Source organism: Mytilus galloprovincialis, chromosome 10, assembly GCF_965363235.1.
Source record: "Mytilus galloprovincialis chromosome 10, xbMytGall1.hap1.1, whole genome shotgun sequence".
Lineage (NCBI taxonomy): Eukaryota > Metazoa > Mollusca > Bivalvia > Mytilida > Mytilidae > Mytilus > Mytilus galloprovincialis.
In genome coordinates this window covers 58,444,319-58,467,709 of record NC_134847.1, presented here as the reverse complement: position 1 = coordinate 58,467,709, position 23,391 = coordinate 58,444,319, and the positions used below count along the sequence as shown (strand labels likewise).

Here is a 23,391-nt window from a genome sequence, read left to right as displayed (position 1 = left end):
TATCTTCACTGATGGCACCACCAGCCGAGTAGTCAGTATTTGAGGGTAGAAATGCAAAATAGTTGACATGTACATTTTCTATAAATTATCTGATTAAAAAATGCCAAATTATTCAAAACACCTAGTTTTTTCTACCCTAGGACTTAGCCGTCTTTGGAACAACACTTTTTAACTAAATATAATCTTGATGTTCAATTAATTCTGCATTAATCTTAATATCTTTGATCTATCTCATTTCTAAATGTCTCAAAATCTACTTCTAAATGTGATTAGTAATACCAAAGCGTTGATATACATTACCATTTGCTTCGACAAGTTTAAGCATAAATTATATTGTACTATTTTGCAAACCTCTCAAGTTCATCTTTCTTTTCTTTTAATTTTTTCTCCACTAATGGTGTACCAAACTTTACTTGTGATTCGACTATACTAACTCGTGTAATCTGAAAGTAAAAAAAAAGTAGTTTAGAAACGATAAAATTATTAATGAGACACTTTATTTATTTTATAAATCTGTTTAGTCAATAAATAAAATGATCTGCAGGTTTATGAATATTATTTCATTACAAATTCTGGATTAATTGAAGTCAATACAATATCGAATTTATCATAAGGGAAACATCTGAATTTCTTTGAAATACTGTACAAATTCATCAACTAGCATTGAAGAAACCGATTCGACCAAAAAGGAGGCATAACGTCTGATATGTTTAAAAAACAAAGACACATATACGGATTTAAGGCATCTCAAAAATAAATATTTGTGAAACATTAATATCAAATATAGTTTGTAACTCTTTTGTTGGGGGATTATGTTGCTGTTACATTGATTAACGTTGTTATTTCCATTTTGTTGGCTCAGATTTCAAAAAAGCAAAAAAAAAAATATCAATCATCAAAAATTAATTACTGTTATATATGTTATATATCAGCTATGTTATGTATCAGCACAAAGCAATAAAATGACATTACTTACCAATATCTGAGCGAAGGATCTTAACTGAGGAGCACCGCCATCAGATGCTACCACGGTTATCTGATACAGACTTTTCATATCATTATGTGAATCCTTCATTCTGATATTACCGTTTGAACCGACTAGAAATGTTGTCGAGTCACTACAAATAGATCGTATATTTCACTTTTAACTGATAAATGTTGACATGACAGATTTATTCTTTTGTGGGTTATATGGTACAAATTATAACACACTTTTGTTTGTATTTTTGTGATTTAGATGAATCATTGAAGTATATAATAATAACATTTAAACATTATCAAAACTATGGTCAATCTTCATGCAAATTCTTCTTAAATGACTATTATTCGACTAGGCTCGACTGATATATCTGATACTTATATTTCTTATAATAATCTACGAATGTTGTGACGGTTGCAACAAATCAACAACAGAAATTTGCACCACGATCTGCACTTTCAACAATCAGCGAAGAACATTGTGCATTATAGTTAACACGTGATATGCTTATTATCATGTCACGTCATAGACGTTTAAGGCGACTAAATTTAGAGGTTTCCTTATTGTTGAAAACCTTATGATGACATATAGGTGCTGAAATCCGCTCCATTTTGAATTTTATTGTGATTCTTATTAGCAATAATTTTAACACAAACAAAGCTATATTTTCAATTTCATTTACTTTGTTGTGTCATTTAAAACAATTTAAAGGAAATCATTGAAACAATATATGTACGTACATGCTGCTCTGCAAGGAATATTGAATTGCAGAATTATTTCCAGTGTCTTTATCTGTAGCCTATTAGAAAAAAATAGTATGATAACCTTCTCGATTATAATTTACATGTGAAAGTAGTATGATCTGAACCGATTAAACTAGTTATGATATACTTTACCAACAATAAGTACTCTTATTAAAAGTATAACCTATATGTAAAGCAGCAATAGAAAATGATGAAATCTGAAACAAAGGCAAATACCTAAACTCGTCAAACTGCTGACTTAGCTAATAATAAATAATGAAACAAATAAAAACGATGAGGATTTATATCAACCATCTGTGCTCAGTCAAATCATTTAAAAAGCAAAATAACAAAAAATACAGAACTCCAAGTGCATTCAAACCAAAAAGTCTTGTATCAAATGGCAAACCTACCTTAACAACTCCAATAACAGTATCAGCTGTTATATCTTCTGGTAAGGCAAATGTGTAAAGATGCTGTGAAAACTCCGGAGAGTTGTCATTTGCATCCAGAACTTCAATAGCCAATCGAATTGTTGCAATCATCTAAAATGGAGTTATCAAAACATATATCACTTCAAGTTAATTTTCATTTTGAAGATTTGTGAACGAGTTTAAGTAGATATTGTAGGTCAACAAGAGGATTTGGATTATTTCTTGTGAATTTATCACACATAAAATGGTCATAATCTTAAAATTGTTCAAAACCACAGGAATGCGATATTTTAAAGATCGTGTATCATACACGTTTAATATTTGTTTGGCTTTATAAATATTTTGATATGAGCGTCACTGATGAGTCTGATGTAAACGAAACGCGCGTCTGGCGTACTAAATTATAATCCTAGTACCTATGATAACTATAAACATTGTATATCAAGACTTCTCATATCCATACATTTGTAATGTTATTTATCGTTAAAGATGGTTGATTAATACAATTTTTATACAATAGTAACATGACATGTGTTTGCAGAAATATTCATCAGACATCATTGACCAATAACAATTGTCAAATGAGTATCTGAATGACAAAACATGGTTACTTTTTTTTATAATTTGAGTTAAAATATACCAAATGTTTATATTATTAACTAATAATTTGCAAAAATCAACATCAGTGCAATGTTTAGGCCTTACAATTTTTATAGTATATCCCATTATAGCGAAACAGTTTTTAAAAACCTCAAATGCACACACCAAGCTGTCATAGTGGAAATGTTATAAATATTGAGAGCACTTTGGAATAAAGTCATGGTTAGACACAAATGTTAGGAGACGTTTTTAGAGAAATTTACACACAAACAGTCGTATACGATTCTATTATAACTCACATTTTTCTCTTTATTAAATACACGAATTGTTAAGTCAAAATGTTGTTTTCCCTCGTCATAGTCCAATAATGATCCTGTTCTGACAATTCCACTGTAAAAATAAAAAACAATACTGGAAACAATTTGTAATATCTAAGTTAAGCTAACCGCTTATTTCAATGAGTGGACTTGATATCACATTCAACATCAACGAGTAAATTCGGAAAATATCAGTTAGTAAAGAGACCTGTTTAGATGTACGATTGACATATACAGAAATATGTCATCGTGATTGGGGTTGCTAGTTCTTTTAAATTTGAAGCACTCAAAGATTATCATATAAATTAAACATTTTAAAGTTCATGCAGATACAATAACGATTAAATTCTGACATAGTAAGTACCATCCGATTTTTTTCTTAATTCGAACGATGTCTTTTGACAGTTTATTGAATATATTTAAGTATAAAAAAGAAACATTTTAATACAACAATATTTACATTCAAAATACAATGGTCGTTTTATTTTGTATTTATCCATTTTAAGGTAATTTTTAGTCATACAGTTCTTCAACTGCTTCTGGTCTCGTATGCATGAAAATAAAAATGTAAAAACGAATAAAAACGACGTTCTAAATAAATTGAAGAGTGACTTTCAAATTTTTTTTAAACGCAATGGTGGAGATGATAGCCAACTTAATGCATCGAGTTTCAACATAGAAATAGACGTTACACCGCTAAATCAACCAATTTCAAGAGACGAGGTCGTTAATGCCGTAATAAACGCGAAATTACGAAAGGCCACGGGAATAGATGAAATTCCGACGAAAGAATAACGCGGTAATAGACGACTTGCTTTATCAAATTATCAGTGATTGCTTTAATCTTTGAAAAGTTCCGTATCAGTGGAATAGTGGTATCACCAATCCCATTTTAAAACCGGGATCTGAAGACGACAGAAATCTCATGAACTACAGGGGAACAACTTTGGTTTCCGTGCCATGTAAAATATAAATATATTGTTACATTTTAAACACTAGACTTAACTCTTGGCTGGAAAATAACGAAATTCTGTGTGATGAGCAAAATGGGTTCCGCCGTAACCGTAGTTGCGAAGAAGATTTTCACACGCTTCATTCTATTCTGAACGACAGAAGAATATCTAGAGAGTCAACTTATGTATTCTTTATAGACACGAAGACAGCTTTTGTCACCGTTGAACACCATCTTCTGTGGTTTAGATTACAGCGTGTTGGTGTCCGTGGACAGTTCTTGTATAATGACCTAAAATGTACCGTTCGTATCAATAGTGACCAGACCCCTTGGTTTAGTATAGATGCCGGTGTGAAGCAGGGCTGTATCCTAACGCCAACTTTATTTTCGGTTTCCATCAATACTTTGGCAGATCGTATAAACTCTTTCGAATGTGGAGTGCATATTGTTGATTTCCGTCTCAGTTTATTGCTGTACGAGGACGATATAGCGCTAATAGCTCCAGATAAAGAAAGTCTACAACGTATGTTAAATGTAGCAACCGAATGGTGCGCTGAATGGAAGTTATCCGTAAATATTGGTAAAACTAAAATTGTCCATTTCCGTCAACAGTCATTTTTACGTTCATATGTTTCGTTCCGATGCTCTGGAAAATTGTTTGACTTCATTGATTCATACAAATACCTTTGTATATGGATGGACGAACTTTTAACTTTCGTAAAAAATGCAAAAGAACTGGTCAAAGCAGCGAGCCGTGCTTTGGGTGCTTTAATTACAAAACTCAATCCATGGAAGGGATGACTTTTAATGTGTACAATAAACTGTATACGTCCGTTGTTGAAACAATTTTACTTTATGGTAGTGGTATCTGGGGCACAAAATCGTTTAGTGCCATATCAGCAGTACAAAACCGAGCCTGTAAATATTTCGTATCGGTACAAAAGCGCACATCGAACGTAGCTTCAAGCGGTGATATGGGATGGACTTCACCAATAAACAAACAACGAATTAATTATTGTAGACTTTTGTGCAAATTGATCCGTACTGACCAACAAAGAATTTCCTACAAAACTTTTAAATGGACATCTAGAAGAAGAAAGGGTTGGTCATTTGAAGTGCATAAGATTGTTGATCGGATCAGACTAAAGGATCCGACGTATGACTTAACATTATCGACTAAATCAGTTATGCATATGATAAGTGAAAATCTATATGAGCTGTACAACACAGAATGGTATGAAGAACTTTTTGATGACCGTCGTAATGTAAAAAACGGAAACAAATTGCGCACTTATAGATGTTATAAACAATGTGTGAAAACAGAACCTTATATGTTTTTAAACATATCTAAACAGGAAAGGCGTGTTTTGGCTCTGTTTAACTCCGGGGATCTACCGCTAGCGCACGAGACTGACAGATACTCCAGGCCGCCTACATCCGTAGAAAATAGACTTTGTTGTTTTGTGAAAGTTGCAGTGTAGAGACTGAAAAACATTTTCTTATGGAATGCACACTATATATGACGATATTCGATATAACCTTTTTCATGAATGTTCAAAATTGATTCAAGATTTTCACAGCCTCGATATAGATAATAAATTTATTGAAATTATAAACTGTTATGATATACAATATTTCCTATGCAAATTCTTATATAAATTTTTCTGCCAAAACAATTGTTTACAGCTCTTTATGAATTTGTTACTAGCTTCAGAGTTTTATTATTTAAATTTTATCAAGAAAGTCAGATTTCGACATTTTTTATATATATTATTACAGACTAGTGGAATAGCTCTGGTAGCATGGATGGAGGCGATTACATACGGACACATAAAAACCCATCAGCTTCCATTTCTACATTTTAATCAGACAAAGATGACGTCACAAACATAAATACAAAACCTGGCAAAAGGGGAACAACTCTCTCTTACACACAGAAACATAATCCAACCACAAATACTGATATATAACAATATATATTTACTGAATATAGTGATTTTTTATTTTAATGGTGAATGTTTTGTGACTTGTATGTTTTTTACGGGATATATTTGAAATTTTTATAGAATTTTAAGCTTTTTAGTGTCTCATAAGTCGTTTTTATGGCTGGATATTGATTGTTTTATGTGTATATTTTTATATAATGTTGCTTATATTTATGTCAATCAATATATGACACTTTAAAAAACTATTTACTTACTTACTTACTTACTTACTTACTTACTTACTTACTTACGTGAAACCAATGGAGTTAACAAATCGAATCGTAGTATTCATTATTTGTTGGACATGCAGATAAATCCGTCCTTTTAGAAAAACATCTCAACTTAAATAGCTTTATGCATACGGGCCAAATGTATATACATCAGTGATGAATCCAGAAAAGCGTTACAGATACAAGGAATTTATTTTTCTGTATCTGCTGTTTTTATTTTAAATTTAGCTACCTTACTTAAGTAAATAGGTAGGAATCTACGATAACATTGAAAAAACAAGACAATATATTTGCCTTAAAGAAAATCTTTAAGTTGTATAAATACCTTGAAATATCTATTGTGAAAGGAACATTTTTATTGATGATCTCGTATCTATTACCAGAAATCTGAAATATAAAAAAAGATAGAAGTACAAATGTATAATTTATAATTTTAACAAATATAGTGTTTACCTAAATTAGTCACATTGAATAAAGTTTCAAAAAGTGTTTCTTTTTTTGAGATCAAATCAAACAAAATTAATATTATTTTTCTACAGTATATGTCTTTAATTTAAAGTTACAAAAACTAAAACAAATATTTCTAGTTAACCGTCAGATCAGAAAACACAAATATCCAGGATCTGGTACTTTTACGATGCTACATAATTCTTCACGACTTTAAGATAAAATTGAGAATGGAAATGGGGAATATGTCAAAGAGACAACAATCCGACCAAAGAGTACAATATGTATGTTATGATAAACATACCTCAATATTACTGACATACGATCCAACCAATACATTTTCCATAACAGTTGCCGTCAAATTATAACTATTCACGTGTACCATTCCAGCATAAATGAAAACTTGTGCAAATGTACATCTTCTACAAATGTGATAAAAAAAAAACTTTGAGATATTTTTTTAAAGATTTAAATAAGTTGAAAGTTTGCATTATACATAGTAGATTAAGCAACATTGGTGTATGCTTAATGACACATTTAAGTCATATTCTTTAAAATAGGCAGTGTGTAATCTACAAATTCAATTAGGATGTAAACTTACTAATATTTTTAATTTCTCTAAATAAACTTATGATAGATACTAGGATTAAAATCTACTTTTTGCGTCAGGAATCGTCTACAAAAGACGCACCAGTGACGCTCAAATAAAAAAAGTTAAAAAGGCCAAATGAAGAGCATTGAGTACTTAAAATTCCTTAAAGTTTTGCCAAATACTGATATGGTAATTTATTTCTGAGGTAGAAAAGCCTTAGTATTTCAGAATTATTCAACAGTTGATTTATAATTATGACCACATCAATTATAATTCATGGCAACACCTTTCTTAATATAGAAACTACTAATGACAATTATCAGCATATAACAACTGAGACCAGTCTAATTCATAAGAACTACTTGCCTGCTACTGACGATCTTCACAGAATCACATGCTTTTACCCTAATACTAGTATCAGTTGGAAGTTGACCAATCATTGTTAGTCTTCCAGTGTTAGAATCTAACTTGATATTACGTTGTACAGATTCCAAGGTATAAACAACTTTACCATTATCTTCTTTGTCTCTATCGCTGGCTTTAACCTTACAAATGTAAAAGGCAAATAATTTTACAATATATTACAATAAAAGTGAGAGGTTTAGCTAGCTATAAAACCAGGTTTAATGTAGTTTTTTCTACATAAGAAAATGCCTGTACCAAGTCCGGAAAATGACAATTGTTATCCATTCGTTTGATGTGTTACAGTTTTTGATTTTGCCGTTTGTTTGTGGACCTTTCGTTTAGAATTTTCCTTGGAGTGCGGTATTTTTATTATTTTACACATTACTTGCAACTGATATAATTATACATGGAATAAGATTATCTTAACTTCAAAAATATGTTAACCCTTCACTGACGCACTATGAGAGGGGGTTATTTCTCACCACAAATCATCTTTATATTTTCTTTAAAAAAATAATCGTCAGTAACATTCATGAAATATTTGCCACTGAATGTTTAGCAACCATTCTTGCAATCATTTAACTTGTATAATTCTAGATTTTTTAGTCACTGTAAAAGTAACTGGACTTGATTGATACCGTAAATTTTTGAACTTGACTCGTAATTTAACAGCCACACCCAGAAATATATCTTTATTTGTATTATCGATATGAAAAACGTTGCAAAATAGAATGTAACATTTCTTTTCATGTTTTATCTTCGACTTCAATAATGAATGTATATTGTTACGATTGTTACAATTTTGCAATGTAAATAGAAAATTCAGCAAAATGAACTATTGTGAACAATGTACTACTATGTAAATAAATCAATTACTTGCAAAATATTATTTTTCAATATTTGACAACCGAACACCTTTGCAGTTAGACTGCATTAACATATATTATTTTTCAATATAACAAATCAAAGTTATTCATTTACCTGTACAATAATGTACGTGCCTGTTGAGTTAAAGTGATAACTATTGTGAGTAAAGACTGGACCATTATCATTCTTGTCTAAAACTTTAATTGTAACTACTGCTTGGTCATAAAAATCATTTTTCTTCGAATCGGTAGCTTTAATCTGTAAATAACAAATCTGTGATTTCAGAATCCAAATCATACCCACATAAGATTCAAACACTAAACCAAACACAGAGGGTTTTTAAAAAAAAAAAAAAAAAACCCAAAACAAACAGTTAGCAGAACACAAAACTATTTGAACAGACTATTTGGATTTGAGTTATAGCATTTTTGTTTTTAAATTATACAGTTCACATCGCATTAAGCAGGAGTGTGGTGGTGCATTTTTTTATTTTTAACTTTTATTATATGTCTTATTGTACATAGTGGTCTTTGACCAATTCTGCAATAAAGTCTTCAAATAAGCGACATCACTTGTGATATTTGATTGTTTTTACACTTACGTTTAAAATAAACGTTTCGTTTACTTCTCTGTCTAACTTTTCTGAGTTAGCTACTAGTATTTCACCAGAATTTTCATTTATTTGAAACACAGATTGTATGGTTTCTATTGAATATATCACAACTGCGTTATTTCCCTGAAAAAGTAAAGCGCAATCTTTAATTTGAAAAACAAACACATTTTTATTATTTACCCATAAATTTAATGGATAAAACACAATGCTCTCAATTATATGAGGTAGGTATTGGTTACATTAACAGAATAACGTTGAGTTACGAATTTCGGAAGAACTGCTATAGTCGACTAATGGGTAGAATTATGGTCATATGGACATCTCCAATATAGATATGAACAAACTCTGTAAGGGTCGAAGAGTTCGGTTTACGGGATGTACAAATACTCAGACACGCTGAATTTAAATGTAGAAGTCTTTTTGTTATTTAAGTCTTTCGGGTGCTTTCTTATTGACGTATACCCCCAAAGACCTTTTATTCACATGGGTTGAACCATAGTAGTTACCTAATTGTCATACTCCTGTGATATATTTGCAGGATTATAATATGTGTGTGGTTGATTACAACTTCATTTTGTATACAAACATAGAAGTTTATCATTGCAATTTTTCCCGGCTCAAGCGAGAAAATCAATCTCGTTGAGATAATCAACGATAATCTATAAATATCACTCTGATTTACCTAACATTATTTACAAAATAGAAAAAAAGGCTTATTCTATAGAAATAATAAGTGGAGTCGATAAACGTTTTTTCATATGTCTTTGTGTTCAATACATACACTATCTTTATCCGAAGCATGGACTCTTAGAACTAGGGTTCCTTTACTGCTGTGTTCATCCACATTAGCACGGTATTCTGACTTGTCAAATATTGGTTTATTGTCATTTGTATCTGATACGATTATATTAAGATTTGCTGTAGCACTTCTGCGATGATCATTTATCTGATAAACCTAAAACACAAATACTATTAAATAAAATAAATCCGTATATGCACCTAGGTGTGAAAAAAGCACCATTTGAGAACATACTATATGTTAGCAGTGTACGCTTATTAATACAATGCGTTGGTTTTATTTTAGTCAGCTTAATAAACTAGTTTCACAGCTAATACTATACATATAAAAAGAAGATGTGATGTGATTGCAAATGAGACAACTATCCACTAGGGAACAAAATGACACATATGTTTACATTTATAAGTCACCGTGCGGCTTTCAAAAATGACCAAACATATACCGCATAAAAGACCACGAAATGACGAATGTAAAACAATTCCCATTTATAAATGTACATGGATCATCATTCATTAGTTCTTTATTATATCACTGATAATTTTGTTTGTATGTCCAAATGTGTTTACAATTTAATGGAAACCTTTGTTTTCTATAATTGAGATAACAACTGTTCTGGCCTTCTCCTGGAACGTTTATGTCTTACTTTTGGTATTTATTGGAGTCATTCCTTTTACCGATTTGGTTTTTTGTATTCAAAATAAGTTTAAATTGTCTCAGTAACTTCATTGTGTTGTTTATGTTATAATGAGTCGAGAATACTTTGTCTTCTTGAATCCTAGGCAAATATATAGCCTCTCAATGCTGTGACTTGACTACAGGATAAAACAAGCTCGTTACTTCCCTTGATAGTTATGACGAGGTGCTTGTTTTGTGTTTACCTCTCAACTTTAAATAACATAAGATGATCATTAGATAATTCTAATGAAAGGAAACATGAATATGTCTGAGTACATGTATACCTTTATTTTAAAGTTGTATATGCTTTGAGGTTCCCTGTCAAATATCTTGAAAAGCTTTACTTCTCCTGTTTTTCTATTGATATCAAACACACTTTTGTCATTATTGTCTGAAATTTAAATGTAGGCTTATATAGCTTCAAATGATAATGTTATAATAATCACTAAGGTGATAATATTATTTCTTTTTTGTTATTTACGATACTTTTTACACTTTCCACATTTACACCCACTTGTTTAAACAGAGGTCGTGTTTTGTCCTTTCTGCGTTCAAGTGCTCTTGAATCGGTTTAGTGAAAACAAAATACTCGTATCAAACAAATAGTAAAGTTACCCGTTATGTTTACAATAGAATGATCATATGCAAATTCCTAATTATATCTCAAGTTAGTTAACTGACTGAAAGACTAACCGTACACTTCAAACTCAATATCCTGTTTCCCAGTACCACTGTCTCGGTCATGCGCCGATATTACTGGCGTTGTTTTCTGCCAGGACATGCTATAACTAACCTGAAATAGCACAATACACAATGACAAATCACAAGTAAATTGAAATTTCAATACGTTTGAATCTATAAGTTTGATGTCCCTTTCTATTTGTCCTATAGCTCTTAACGTTTCTATCGTGTACATTTATCTATCCTTGGCTTTCAAATATTTGGGTTGGAGCGTTCCTTGAGAAGTTAAGGCCAGAAAATAGCCACAAAATGTATAAAATGTTATGGTCATTTGCAATCTAAATTCATATAAATCTCATCAATAGTGTATGCATTTTTCTCTAATTCTTCGACAATTAATCCCTAACTGCACCCATTGTATAAAAAAGAATTTAATCAACGTGTGGTTCGTTTGATCTCAGTTCTTCATTGGTTAAAATCCGATTATGACGTCGAATTTTCATGTTTTCCTCTGAATTTCCTATTGTGACGGCATGAAAAAAAGGCGACCAGGCCTGATGACTTCACGTAGAAAGAACACATTTGTTTGCAGATCACTCGAAAAGAAGGAACAATTTTGCCTGCTTATTATTTGAAAATCATTAGAGAATCAGATTCCACCACCAAATCTCGTGTAATACAATATTTATCCACTCTCGACAGTTACATTTTAAATATTTGAAACGCTCGGAAAGCCTCGCGTTTTAAATGTGAAAATTTAACTGTCTCGGGCGGATATATATCGTATTACACGAGATATGGTGGTGGAATCTGTTTCTCGAATGATTTTCAAATAATAAGCAGGCAATTTTTTTTATAAATATGGTATCACACTCGATGCAGTGGTAGAATCAGATATATATTTATAATCCTACTTTACATTTATCATTTTATCATGTTTGCAATCATGCACACTATAAGATACTTGTTAACATTACATTTTCGGATATTTGTAGTTTGAAATCGTCATGGTCAAACACAGGATCCATATCGTCCACATCAATAACATTAACCCGAATTGTGGTTTTCGTGGTGCGGTTTCTGTTCTGAAAAAGAGAAACATATTTAGATTTATTCAAACTGTAGGAATCTTATTCAATGTTGACATTTTCATAATTAAAACAAGGTAATAGGCTACAAAATACGATGTTTATGCTTATAATCGTAGGAAAGATACATAAGGAACAGTGCTGCGGGAATATAGCTACACAAAAAGTTAAAAATTGGAAAACAATGAAATCATCGGTGTTTTTTTTTTAAGTTTAGTTATCAGGCAATCCTCTTTGTCTAAAATTAACTCCAAGATAAACACGGGTTTATTCAGTACATGGGCTTTATCTGTATATCGGCATGTGTTTAACTCCTCCACATTCTATATGTATTTGCCTGTCTCAAGTCAGGAGCCTGTGGTTCAGTGGTTGTCATTTGTTTATATGTTACATATTTGATTTTCGTTCATTTTTTGTACATGAATTAGGCCGTTTGTTTTCTCGTTTGAATTGTTTTTACATTGTCATTTCGGGGCCTTTTATAGCTGACTATGCGGTATAGGCTTTGCTCATATTTTAAGTACAGCGACTTATAGTTGTTTTAAAGTTTCTGCGTCATTTTTGTCTCTTGTGGAGAGTTGTCTCATTGGCAATCAAACCACATCTTCTTTTTTTATGTGTGAACTGTAAGGCTTGTGTAGTCTTCTTTTTATTTTTTAGAAATTTTGTCTAATAAGAATAAAGGAACAAGTCAACAAGCAGATGGCACACATATGATTTCATTAACAATCTGCCTGGCTGTTCGTCACTCGATTGCTAAAAGTATGGGCTTTTGTCAATTAAAAAAATCCACCATTTCGATGACTTCAGTTCCAGATTTTAAATTTTTCAGGCTTTTTAAAAAATAATATTTTTTTCAAACTTTTGTTGTACTAGATAAATAATGTAATACATTTTATTAAAAAATATAACATGGATGACCTTACATCAAGTGTTATATCCAAGTCGAAATTCCTGTCACCATCTTCATAATCCAATTGTTTTGTAAGAAAAATCTTTCCAGGATATGTTATTCCAAATATTTGCTTCCCAGAATTCTGAAAAAAGTAAAAAGAATAAAAAACAAAAGAAATATATATTAATTGAATGAACACTAAACAAGTTGTCATTAGTGTTCACATATTACATTTATGTAATTCTTGCATGCAAACGACCTACATGAATGATTTATTGTAGTTTAATTTTGCTAAGCATAAAACTTGAATTTACAAGAAAATATTACCGCTAAGAGGACTTAACTAATTTTTGTCAAGGTCCAAAGTACTTTTCGCAAAAATAAAATTATAATCACAAGTCTAAAATGTATCGTTAGTTACTCTTATATGTTCGCGCATGTCCCAAGTCAGGAGCCTCTGACCGTTGTTACTCTTGTATGAATTTTAATTTTAATTCTTGAGTATAATTCGGAGTTTGGTATGACGTCCATTGTCACTGAAAGAAAGTACTTATTTGTTTGGAGGCCAACTGAAGGACTCCTCCGGGTGCGGCAGTTTCTCGATGCGCTGAAGACCTATTGGTGGCCTTCGGTTGTTGTCTGCTCTATGGTCGGGTTGTTACATCTATCTGACAAATTCCCCATTTCCATTCTCAATTTTATTTTTCAGACCATATGATATTTTTTTCTCGTATGGTTTTATAGCTTCTTTTTGTTTGAAGACTTGTGTCAATTTATATATATTTTGGGTTTGAGTTGCAATGACAGTAGAGTATCACAGAAAATAAACATATTTCATAAAGACAATCATGAACAAACTTGAAATGAAATTAGAACATCCAAAAAGTTTAATCTAACCTTTAAAATGAAAACTTTGTCGTCAGGATAATAGCAGTCATGGCGTTTTATGTCTCCATTATTGAAACTAAATATGACCGAACCATTCAACTTATTCTGAAATATAAAATAAAAATCTCACAGATACATAAAACCGTAGAAAATACTTCCGCATTGTTTGAAAATGAATACCGTTTATTTCCGAACGTTATACTGAAATAAAGTAGATTTTTTTTATATGTGTTGGTTATCTTCGTTAAATAAAGAATTTATTATTATTATTATCTCTTCCTTCGATTTTTATAAATACATTGTATTAGAGTTTATATTATAAGTCCTAAACTATTTAATCGCGGAATTTGAAACAGGTCTTTCTTTTACAGTACATGTCAGTCGACGGTTTTGAAAATGTTTGACACAAGTACAGCAGAAACCTGTTACCAATCCGAAGTATTTAATTATCCCTGGTTTTGGGTGGGATGGAGTTGTTCAATCTACACTTTTCTGTTGTATGATTGTCAACAGTTGTTTCAGAAACTTATTTGATTACTCGAATATAAAAAAAGAACATGTGGTTTGATTACCAGTTAGACAACTCAGAGGCTACATACACACTTCTTCATTTCCTTTCTTTTTTTCTTTTTTTTTTTAATAATTATTCAGTTTATTGCACTATTGGTTGTTAACAAATACCCTAAAAGGTACAACTATCCCAGATAGGTTTATCCCTGTGTGTGAATTATCAAATGAACCAGGGGATTTTGATTTCCTTTCTTTTAAATACTTTGGAGATGCTATTTTGTTTGGAGTTTTAAAGATTTGTGTCTTATATTTCATTTTTAATACCAAATTATTGAAGTAAAATAAAAATAATGCGGTGTAAAAAAATTCACATTCTTATATTTATATGTATGGAAATATAGCTACCTCTGTGACGTTAACTGTATATATTTTCTGTGAAAATGTTGGCCCCTTTTGATTTAAATTTATCCTTTTGGGAAACAGGGACTCTTTAAGCTACAAAATCAACAATACATGCCTAAAATAAAGGTACACGCAGAACAACATATATGACTTGCAACGTGACTGATCTGAGTTAATTAAATACTTTCTTCTTATTAAATTACAATGTGTAGTACTGTGTTTATAATCACTGAAGACAATGTCGATAATTCATTTTGCACTTAGAGCATATTTAACTATTGTAAGCGAAAAAGTTAAAACTTTTCATTTGCGGCTGCTAAAAAATCGTATTGTAAGGCGTCTGAATGAAATCGTAACGGTAGACCTACACATATCAATTATTTAGAACTGCAACTCTTTCAAATTCTGAAAAATATGTAAAAACATAGTTTTACTTTGTTCACTTACTGTTTTATCACAATATATTTCGCATTCTCCAAAAGGTTCATCCTGAAATAGATGAGTTGCAGTGTTATGAATAAAAAAAATATCAAGTATAAAAATAATAAAATGTGGTATGAGAATCCAGACAACTTTCCATCAGAGACCAAAAGTTAACAAACATATTTTTCACCCGACAATAAACGGGTATTTATACATGACGAAACAAAGCTTTTCCGCTCAAAAATGAAGGTTAGACTAAGTTACAAGATGCTTAGAATTCCAATAATTTAAAATCTAAACCAGTGAATCTGCAACTCAGAATATATATGACATATAATTATTATCAATGCAAAAAGTCTGTAAAATCATCCAATTAATCACTTACACATTTCTCGTTCAAATCAACATTGGTCAGAGCTAAACGAATCTCGTTTCCTTGTATGATGAGACCTGGACAGTTTCTCTTAAATGTTAGTGATGAATTCAAACTTTTAGGATACGTAAAAACTAGATCTCCTTGAAAAATATAAACGGTTTAAATTCAAATGATTGAATATGCTGACATATGCATAAATAATTAGATTAATGAATTAACGACCAACAACTCAATTATAATCTGAGTTTCTAGTGAAAAACATCTGAAAATAAAATAATTTACAGTACTGATTAACGAAGGCAACTAGAGTATGCCAAACATTAACCACGATTGGACATTGCACAGACATCATTTTCGTATATTTGTATTTTATCATTATTTTTACATTAGCAGTTGGAAGCAATATTTCAGATATATTAGCAATAATTTCCTGGTTGACTTCAAACTAAGGATGCAAACTCAATACTCCAAATCGATACGTGTCAATACTAGTAATTGATTATGTTTGCATTGATAATGTTACAAATAAAATGGATATAAAGATGAAGTTTTATACCTTTTGTCTGGTTGTCGTAGATAGTAGCAATTGCAGCTGTATGTTTAGTAAATGCAGCTTCATCCGGGCAATCAGCATCTACAAACAAACAAAAATATAAAAAAAAATCTACATACTATGTGATAACATAATGAAGGATTCATGGCTAACATTGTCTTCACTGTGAATAAAAAGGAAAGTGTGATGTGTTCAGGGAGACAATTTCTTAATTGTCCCGAACTTTAAAAAAACCTGAATAAATTAAACAGCAACACACAGTTTTGAAATATATACTAAATTAACATACGGACACAAAACTCTTGTTTATAACTACAGACAGGTACTGCCGATCCCAGGTTTTTGAATTGGTATAGGCACAATTATTTTAGTACTCAACTCCTTCCCCTTTGCAATCTCATCATGGGATTTTTTTTTTGTTATAGACTTTTGCCGATATGCTAAATATAAATTCTAAATGCAATCAAAATATATTAAGTTGCTTCAATTTATTTCTAGATATACTCACATATAAAACTAAAGATGCATGGAAACAACAAACATATTTCTCTGAACCAAGACAACATTACTGTATTTTATTGTGTATACTTAGTATATAGGCTGAAATGTAAGATACTATGCTATTATAATATTTTAAATGACATTTTTACGTCATATTTACCTTTCCTCAAAATAATGTGTTAATTATGCATGTATATAGTTTTTCCTTTTCTATATTTTGATTGATAGATTAGATGGTGTTTTGTGTTTAAAGCTATCCTCAGCACTATTTTGCTACATTATGGCAGTTGGGAGAACCCTCAAACTTCGATAAGAAAACTAACAATCTTTGTAAATTAAAGATTGGAGTCTTGTACACTTGTCGCGTGTAGTATTAGAACTCACAACCTCGGTGTTGACAGACTAGAAATTAGTATGGCGTTCATTATCACTGAACTAGTATATATTTGTTTAGGGGCCAGCTGAAGGACGCCTCCGGGTGCGGGAATTTCTCGTTACATTGAAGACCTGTTGGTGACCTTCTGCTGTTGTTTTTTCCATGGTCGGGTTGTTTGATACATTCCCCATTTCTATTCTCAATTTCAGTGATACAGTAGTACGACCATTTAGACGACTCGGCCCCATTTGTCATAAGATTGTCAACTATCACAGTATAATGAAATAAACAATCTAAATCATGAAAATAAGTAAGTTTTCTTTATCAATCATTGAGTATAAATAAACGGGGAAAACCACACCTTAAACATTTTATAAAAACTACTGTCCAAAGTCAGGAGTTTCTGGCCTTTGTAAGTCTTGTAGTATGATTTTAAATTTTAGTTTTTTGTGTATATTTTGGAGTTAAGTATGACGTCCATTATCACTGAACTAGTATACATTTTTGTTTAGGTGCCAGCTGAAGTACGCCTCCGGTCGAGGGATTTTCTCGCTGTATTAAAGACCAATGATTGATGGCCGTCGGCTGTTGTTTGCTCTTTGGTCGGGTTGTTGTCTCTTTGACACATTCCTCATTTCCATTCTCAATTTTATTCCTATTTAATTTTTTTTCTTGTTAAACTTACGATTGGTTCATTTAAAAATGTGGATCTTTTGCGACGAAGTTGTTCTCAACAGCACGCAGTAGTGTACACTATTTTTCTTCAGTACATTCTAAATAATTTACATATAATTTCATAACTATAGTTGAGGGTGATCCCGTGCTTACGTAAAATTTACAAGAAGGATTGTACAGCCCCATTAACATTCAACCTTTTAAATTAATGATAGTATTTAAATCTACACGAAATATTTCCGTTAACAAGTGGTTGCTGCTCAAATAAAAGAAAACAGTATCTCGACACACAGTAGTAATCTTTGATAAGGTTATCAAAAAAGAGAAAATTAATGAAAATCCGCCACTTCACATTTGTAATGACTAACTTTTGAAGGTGTCCTGCCTAGTAACAGGATTCCGGGATGACAATAAGATTTTTACAACCCTGATCAATTAAATTAAATTAAACACGCCTTTTGAAAGGTGCTTTCTGCAATTCGTTTAACATGATTACAACCTTTTGGTTTTAACTATGGGCTTTGCTCATTGTTGAAGCCCGAATGGTGAAATTTAACAATAAGCAAAGCCCATAGTTAAAACCAATGGTGACCTATTGTTGATAATTTCTGTGTCATTTGGTGTCTCATGGAGAGTTGTCTTATTGGCAATAATACCACATCTTCTTTTTTATACTCAATAAGGATTTTTTTTTATAGAGGGTAGATAGCCTATAACTATACAAATCTCGGTTAAATGCTTTATAAACAAAGCTAATATTAGGACAATGATCAGAGATTAACATTCTGATAACAATAACAAATGATCGAATATAAAAATTGATATCGATCAATGTCTGAAAATATATGTATAAGTAATTGAGAAATGTTTAAGTACATAACTTTTAATGAAATTGTACTTTTAAATTAGTCTGTACGAATTTCAAGCAATAAACATATCGAAATATTTATGTTTTAAATAGATTTTCGTACTTTTAATATATTTTATCTTATATTTCGCAGTTTTATGAAATACTATCAAGGTACAAGCATTTCGTTTATTAAGTAAAGTAAATGAACAACTCAACTTTACAAAATATTATTTCAAGTGTCAAAAGAAATAAGAGATTTATGAAAATTATCTTAAAACGAAATTTTTAACGGAAGAAATACATCTTTAATATCACTTCATTTAGTTCGTTTTGGATGTCGAAAATTTAATGTAGTATTTAATCCTGCAAAGAATTATCAAATATTTGATAATGAACAGATATGGTATGTTCAGGAGGGGTATTGAACAGATATGGTATGTTCAGGAGGGGTATTGAACAGATATGGTATGTTCAGGAGGGGTATTGAACAGATATGGTATGTTCAGGAGGGGTATTGAACAGATATGGTATGTTCAGGAGGGGTATTTCCAGAAATATCAGTCGACAGAAGAGTAATTCTTCATATGGCAACAAAACCAATGCATGTACGAGGAGTATGAGTATGCATTTTCTTTTGTTCAATGTGGATGTTATACTTTATGGTTCTTAATGGGTAAATTGACGAAACCCTGGTAAAAAGGTCCGTTGCAAGGTATTATTTGTGTCCCCTTCTAACAAAGACTTTTTCCAAATCACAACCCAAAACTGAATCATTACATATAGGAGGAGGGGGAGAAGGAGGAGGAGGAAAAACATATGCTCTTAAATATCACGAATGTAAATTGAGTTTTCCTGAGACCATCCTGATTGTGTCTATTTTAGAAAGCTGTGATTTACAGTCTTAAACGTATCCTAGTAGAGTAACAGTCATACAGTTTGTCATCCGATATGTCCTAGGATAATCTCAAAAACCAGTCCCAAGCTATATGTTATATAAGAGAGGTGAAAAATACCAAAAGGATATTCATACGCATAAGCCATGGTTTAAAAAATGAAAAAAAAGACAAACAACAGTACACAACACACAACATAGAAAACTGAAAACTGACCAACACGACCACCACAAAAGGTGGGGGTGTTTGCGACGAGTAACAAACACGCCTACACATTATTCAAACGAATGAAAAATAAAGCAAGAGACATTACTCTAAATGTCACAAACAACACAGTTAAATGCATTAACAGTTACAATAGGACTGACCAATCGCCGTGCATATAGAGTTTGTTACAAGATTCAAATATTTTTTAAAATAGTCATTTGTTGATCACAAATATATTAGATTTCCCATTTCAACTCAGTACCAGTAGGGTGAATATTCCATACTTCTGTGTATACACATACAGTGTAAATATATGATACAATACCACTATATTCTATATTTAGAAGATAACATTTTAACGTTATCAGTTACACGGGTGTCATACGGTTTAACGAGAGAAATGATCGTGAAAGAATATCTAACGGCGGTCAAGTATTGAGAGACGATCGTGAAAGCTCTGGTAAAGGATCGTGAATGACAATTAATCGAGAAGACATATGAAAGGTCAGTAAATAATCTAATTTAATTAATTACACAGACAAATTTACGATAGAATAAAACTGTCTGTCAAAATGATTCAACATTATGATCAGTATGTGAGACTATCCAGTTTTAAAAGTACATAGTTATTACAAAACAACAAAAGGCAGATTGCTTCTCGACATTTCAATGACATAAAAAATGTAAACAAACATGTTTTTTTTTACAAATTCGACTAAATAAACTACTTTCATCCGAATAAGAGCATTCTATTTGAATGAATCAAATGGTTCTCATAGTTATTGTATATAAATATAATATGAATCTTGGTAAATAAAGAACTATTTACACAAAATTGATTTTTCGGATCGCGAAAGATCACGTACCGCATTTTTGAATGAAGACGTTCAAATTATTCTTCAATTATATGATAATTATTGCCAATTGTTATTAAAGGGGTACTAGCTGTCAAATTCATGGTCACCAATTTGACTCAAATTCTCATATTTGATTTAAAACAATGTAAAACATTTATCCCAACTATCAAAAGTCTAAAATAAACAGTTTACTGAGCATGCGTTTTTTTTATTGTTCGCTGGCTTATTGTTCGCTAGCTTGATTCATCTTATTGTTCGCTGGCTTATTGTTCGCTAGCTATGTCTGGCTGTCGGTCAGGGTTCATATACTTTTGACCTTATGTTCCGAATTAATTGGCCAAACATAACTTTTACATTTGTCAGTTTCTAAGGCACTGTAAGGATCGGAACACATTTATCTGATGAACGGGATATTTGTAGAGATCTGTATGGCATGGTTCATCTGACGTTGACCTCTTTTTATAAACCATTGACAATCGTAAGCGCATTTGAAACTTCTAGTAAAACCCTTGATATTATAGACGTTCAACAAATATACTATCATAAGTTAAGCAGACGAGACATTACAGCATTTGCACTCTGGTATTTTATAGTCTGTAGTATATAGTTAAATCAACCAATATCTGCGTTGTATATAAAGAACTTAAGAAAGTACTGTTGCACAAAATGTTGGTTATCGTTCAATCTCAAATTATTCATGAAAGATGCTGTAATTTTTTGTTTGATGGATAACATTTTTGTTTAAACGTTGCATATCCATATTATTGGCTAAATAGTGTCGGTCTGCCTGAATAGCACTAGACCGATTCTCAGAGCTGAATCTTTCACACTTATTTCGACACGTTTTAGTTGTTGTTTTTTTAACATTCGAGGTAAAGTGTGGAATTGAAAAACTTATAATAGCTTTAATGTTCATCCTTATCAAATAGTTACAGGCTTCAACCAGTTGCAGGTTTTTCAAATGGTAAAAGAAATACTGATTTCTGATTACTAGTATTAAGTCTGGTCACGCATTATCTTTCACGATCAAAATAATGCGTTGACTGATCTTTCACGATCAAGTTTGATGTAAATTCAACAAAATCAAGGTTTCCATAAGCAAACTAACACTTTTAAGGGAAGAATATACTTTAATTTTACTGTACTATCAGATACACCAAAGATTAAATTTCAAATATAATTATCATGATACACTGAAATATGACCATTATAGGTTCAAAAAGCGTGTTTTTTGTAATTAATTACATAGACATGCATTGCGCTTTTTTTGTTTTTTTCATAAAGTACTGCATATTTTCTTTATCTTATTTCACAGTTATGTTGAGGAAGTTAAACCATTTTGACAGACATGTTTTTTTGTTCAGATTTGTTCCGCGTTTTGCAAATTAAGCGATTTTTTCAAAGATTCTGAACTAGAATTTACATTAAAATTCTTTCACGATCCGGTACCAGAGCTTTCACGATCTTCTCTCAATACTTGACCGCTGTTAGATATTCTTTCACGATCTTTTCTCTCGTTAAACCGAATGACACCCGCGAGTTATGGGTATGACTGAAATTTCCACTAAGATATCGGCCACTTAATGTAGACTCAAACTTCCACTTATCATTTAGAACTTGCAGATTTTGCCAAAAAGTGCCATTGGTAGACATTTGAACCCATGCAGACATTTATTGATTACGACATCATAAATAAACATGATAGCTTTGTAAGCATAATGATATTTGTATTGGACGGGTCAGAGACCTGACTTTTTAAGTAACTACCCTTATTGTATAGATGTTAATTAATATTATGATTCAGATGTCAACCTGTACTGATAATGAGGTCTGATGCAAATTAATATAAATATACTACATACGAACGAATTAGATACGTAACTGTTAGACGGGCGAGTGTGAAGATTAAAATAAAGCTTTATGACGTGACAAGCTTGATATAGAAAGAGAAAAAAAACGTATAAACATATTATAATCTCCTAATCCTTTTGGATCACCTTAAATCACCCCCGGTTTTTACAGGGTCGCGTTGATCAGTCATAATTTTGTTTAAGCACGAAGTGTTTTGTAGACCTTTATTTGTCTTTTCGTCGTTTTCGTACATTGACATGTTTTATAGAAAAAGAAGATGTGGTATGATTGCCTATGAGACAACTCTCAACAAGTAGAGACCAAATGACATAGAAATTAAAAATATTGGTCACCGTACGGACATCAACAATTAGCAAAGCTCATACTGCATATTCCGCTATAAAGGCCGCGAAGTGACAATGTAAAACAATTGGTTTCTCTCCGACTTATGATATTTGAACGTCCCTTAAGTATCCGTTTTGCCTTTATTTTATAAATAAAATGTCAACGCCTTCGTTTTATAACCGATGTCATTCTTTCTTTTGGTACAATTTGGAAGTTACAAATCATTTGTATAGAATATAATAAAAGCTAAGGTAAAATAAGACATTGCTATGAAATCGACCATCACAATGTAAAATAAATCTATCAAATGCTATTCGTAAGATGATCACCACAAGTCAGAATCCGTGCATGTATTAATAATATTTTTGATATGAAAAAAAGT

General features: G+C 31.4%; 1 protein-coding gene across 1 annotated transcript in view; it reads right to left on the bottom strand.

Moving 5' to 3' along the window:
- The window catches only part of LOC143047954 (protocadherin Fat 3-like), a 28,914-nt gene that overhangs the window by 3,580 nt on the left and 1,943 nt on the right, over positions 1-23,391 (bottom strand). Inside the window, exons 2-22 of the mRNA XM_076221327.1 lie at positions 16,963-17,054; positions 16,458-16,535; positions 15,911-16,041; positions 15,550-15,591; positions 15,106-15,195; positions 14,200-14,295; positions 13,334-13,444; positions 12,297-12,404; positions 11,332-11,431; positions 10,923-11,029; positions 9,946-10,119; positions 9,153-9,287; positions 8,666-8,809; positions 7,646-7,824; positions 6,992-7,109; positions 6,566-6,627; positions 3,056-3,146; positions 2,136-2,267; positions 1,720-1,778; positions 977-1,118; positions 352-443 (exon numbers count right to left, since the gene is read on the bottom strand). Coding sequence (XP_076077442.1) covers positions 352-443; positions 977-1,118; positions 1,720-1,778; positions 2,136-2,267; positions 3,056-3,146; positions 6,566-6,627; positions 6,992-7,109; positions 7,646-7,824; positions 8,666-8,809; positions 9,153-9,287; positions 9,946-10,119; positions 10,923-11,029; positions 11,332-11,431; positions 12,297-12,404; positions 13,334-13,444; positions 14,200-14,295; positions 15,106-15,195; positions 15,550-15,591; positions 15,911-16,041; positions 16,458-16,535; positions 16,963-17,020 — 2,249 coding nt within the window. The 5' untranslated portion in view covers positions 17,021-17,054. The remainder of the gene's footprint in view (positions 1-351; positions 444-976; positions 1,119-1,719; positions 1,779-2,135; positions 2,268-3,055; positions 3,147-6,565; positions 6,628-6,991; positions 7,110-7,645; positions 7,825-8,665; positions 8,810-9,152; positions 9,288-9,945; positions 10,120-10,922; positions 11,030-11,331; positions 11,432-12,296; positions 12,405-13,333; positions 13,445-14,199; positions 14,296-15,105; positions 15,196-15,549; positions 15,592-15,910; positions 16,042-16,457; positions 16,536-16,962; positions 17,055-23,391) is intronic.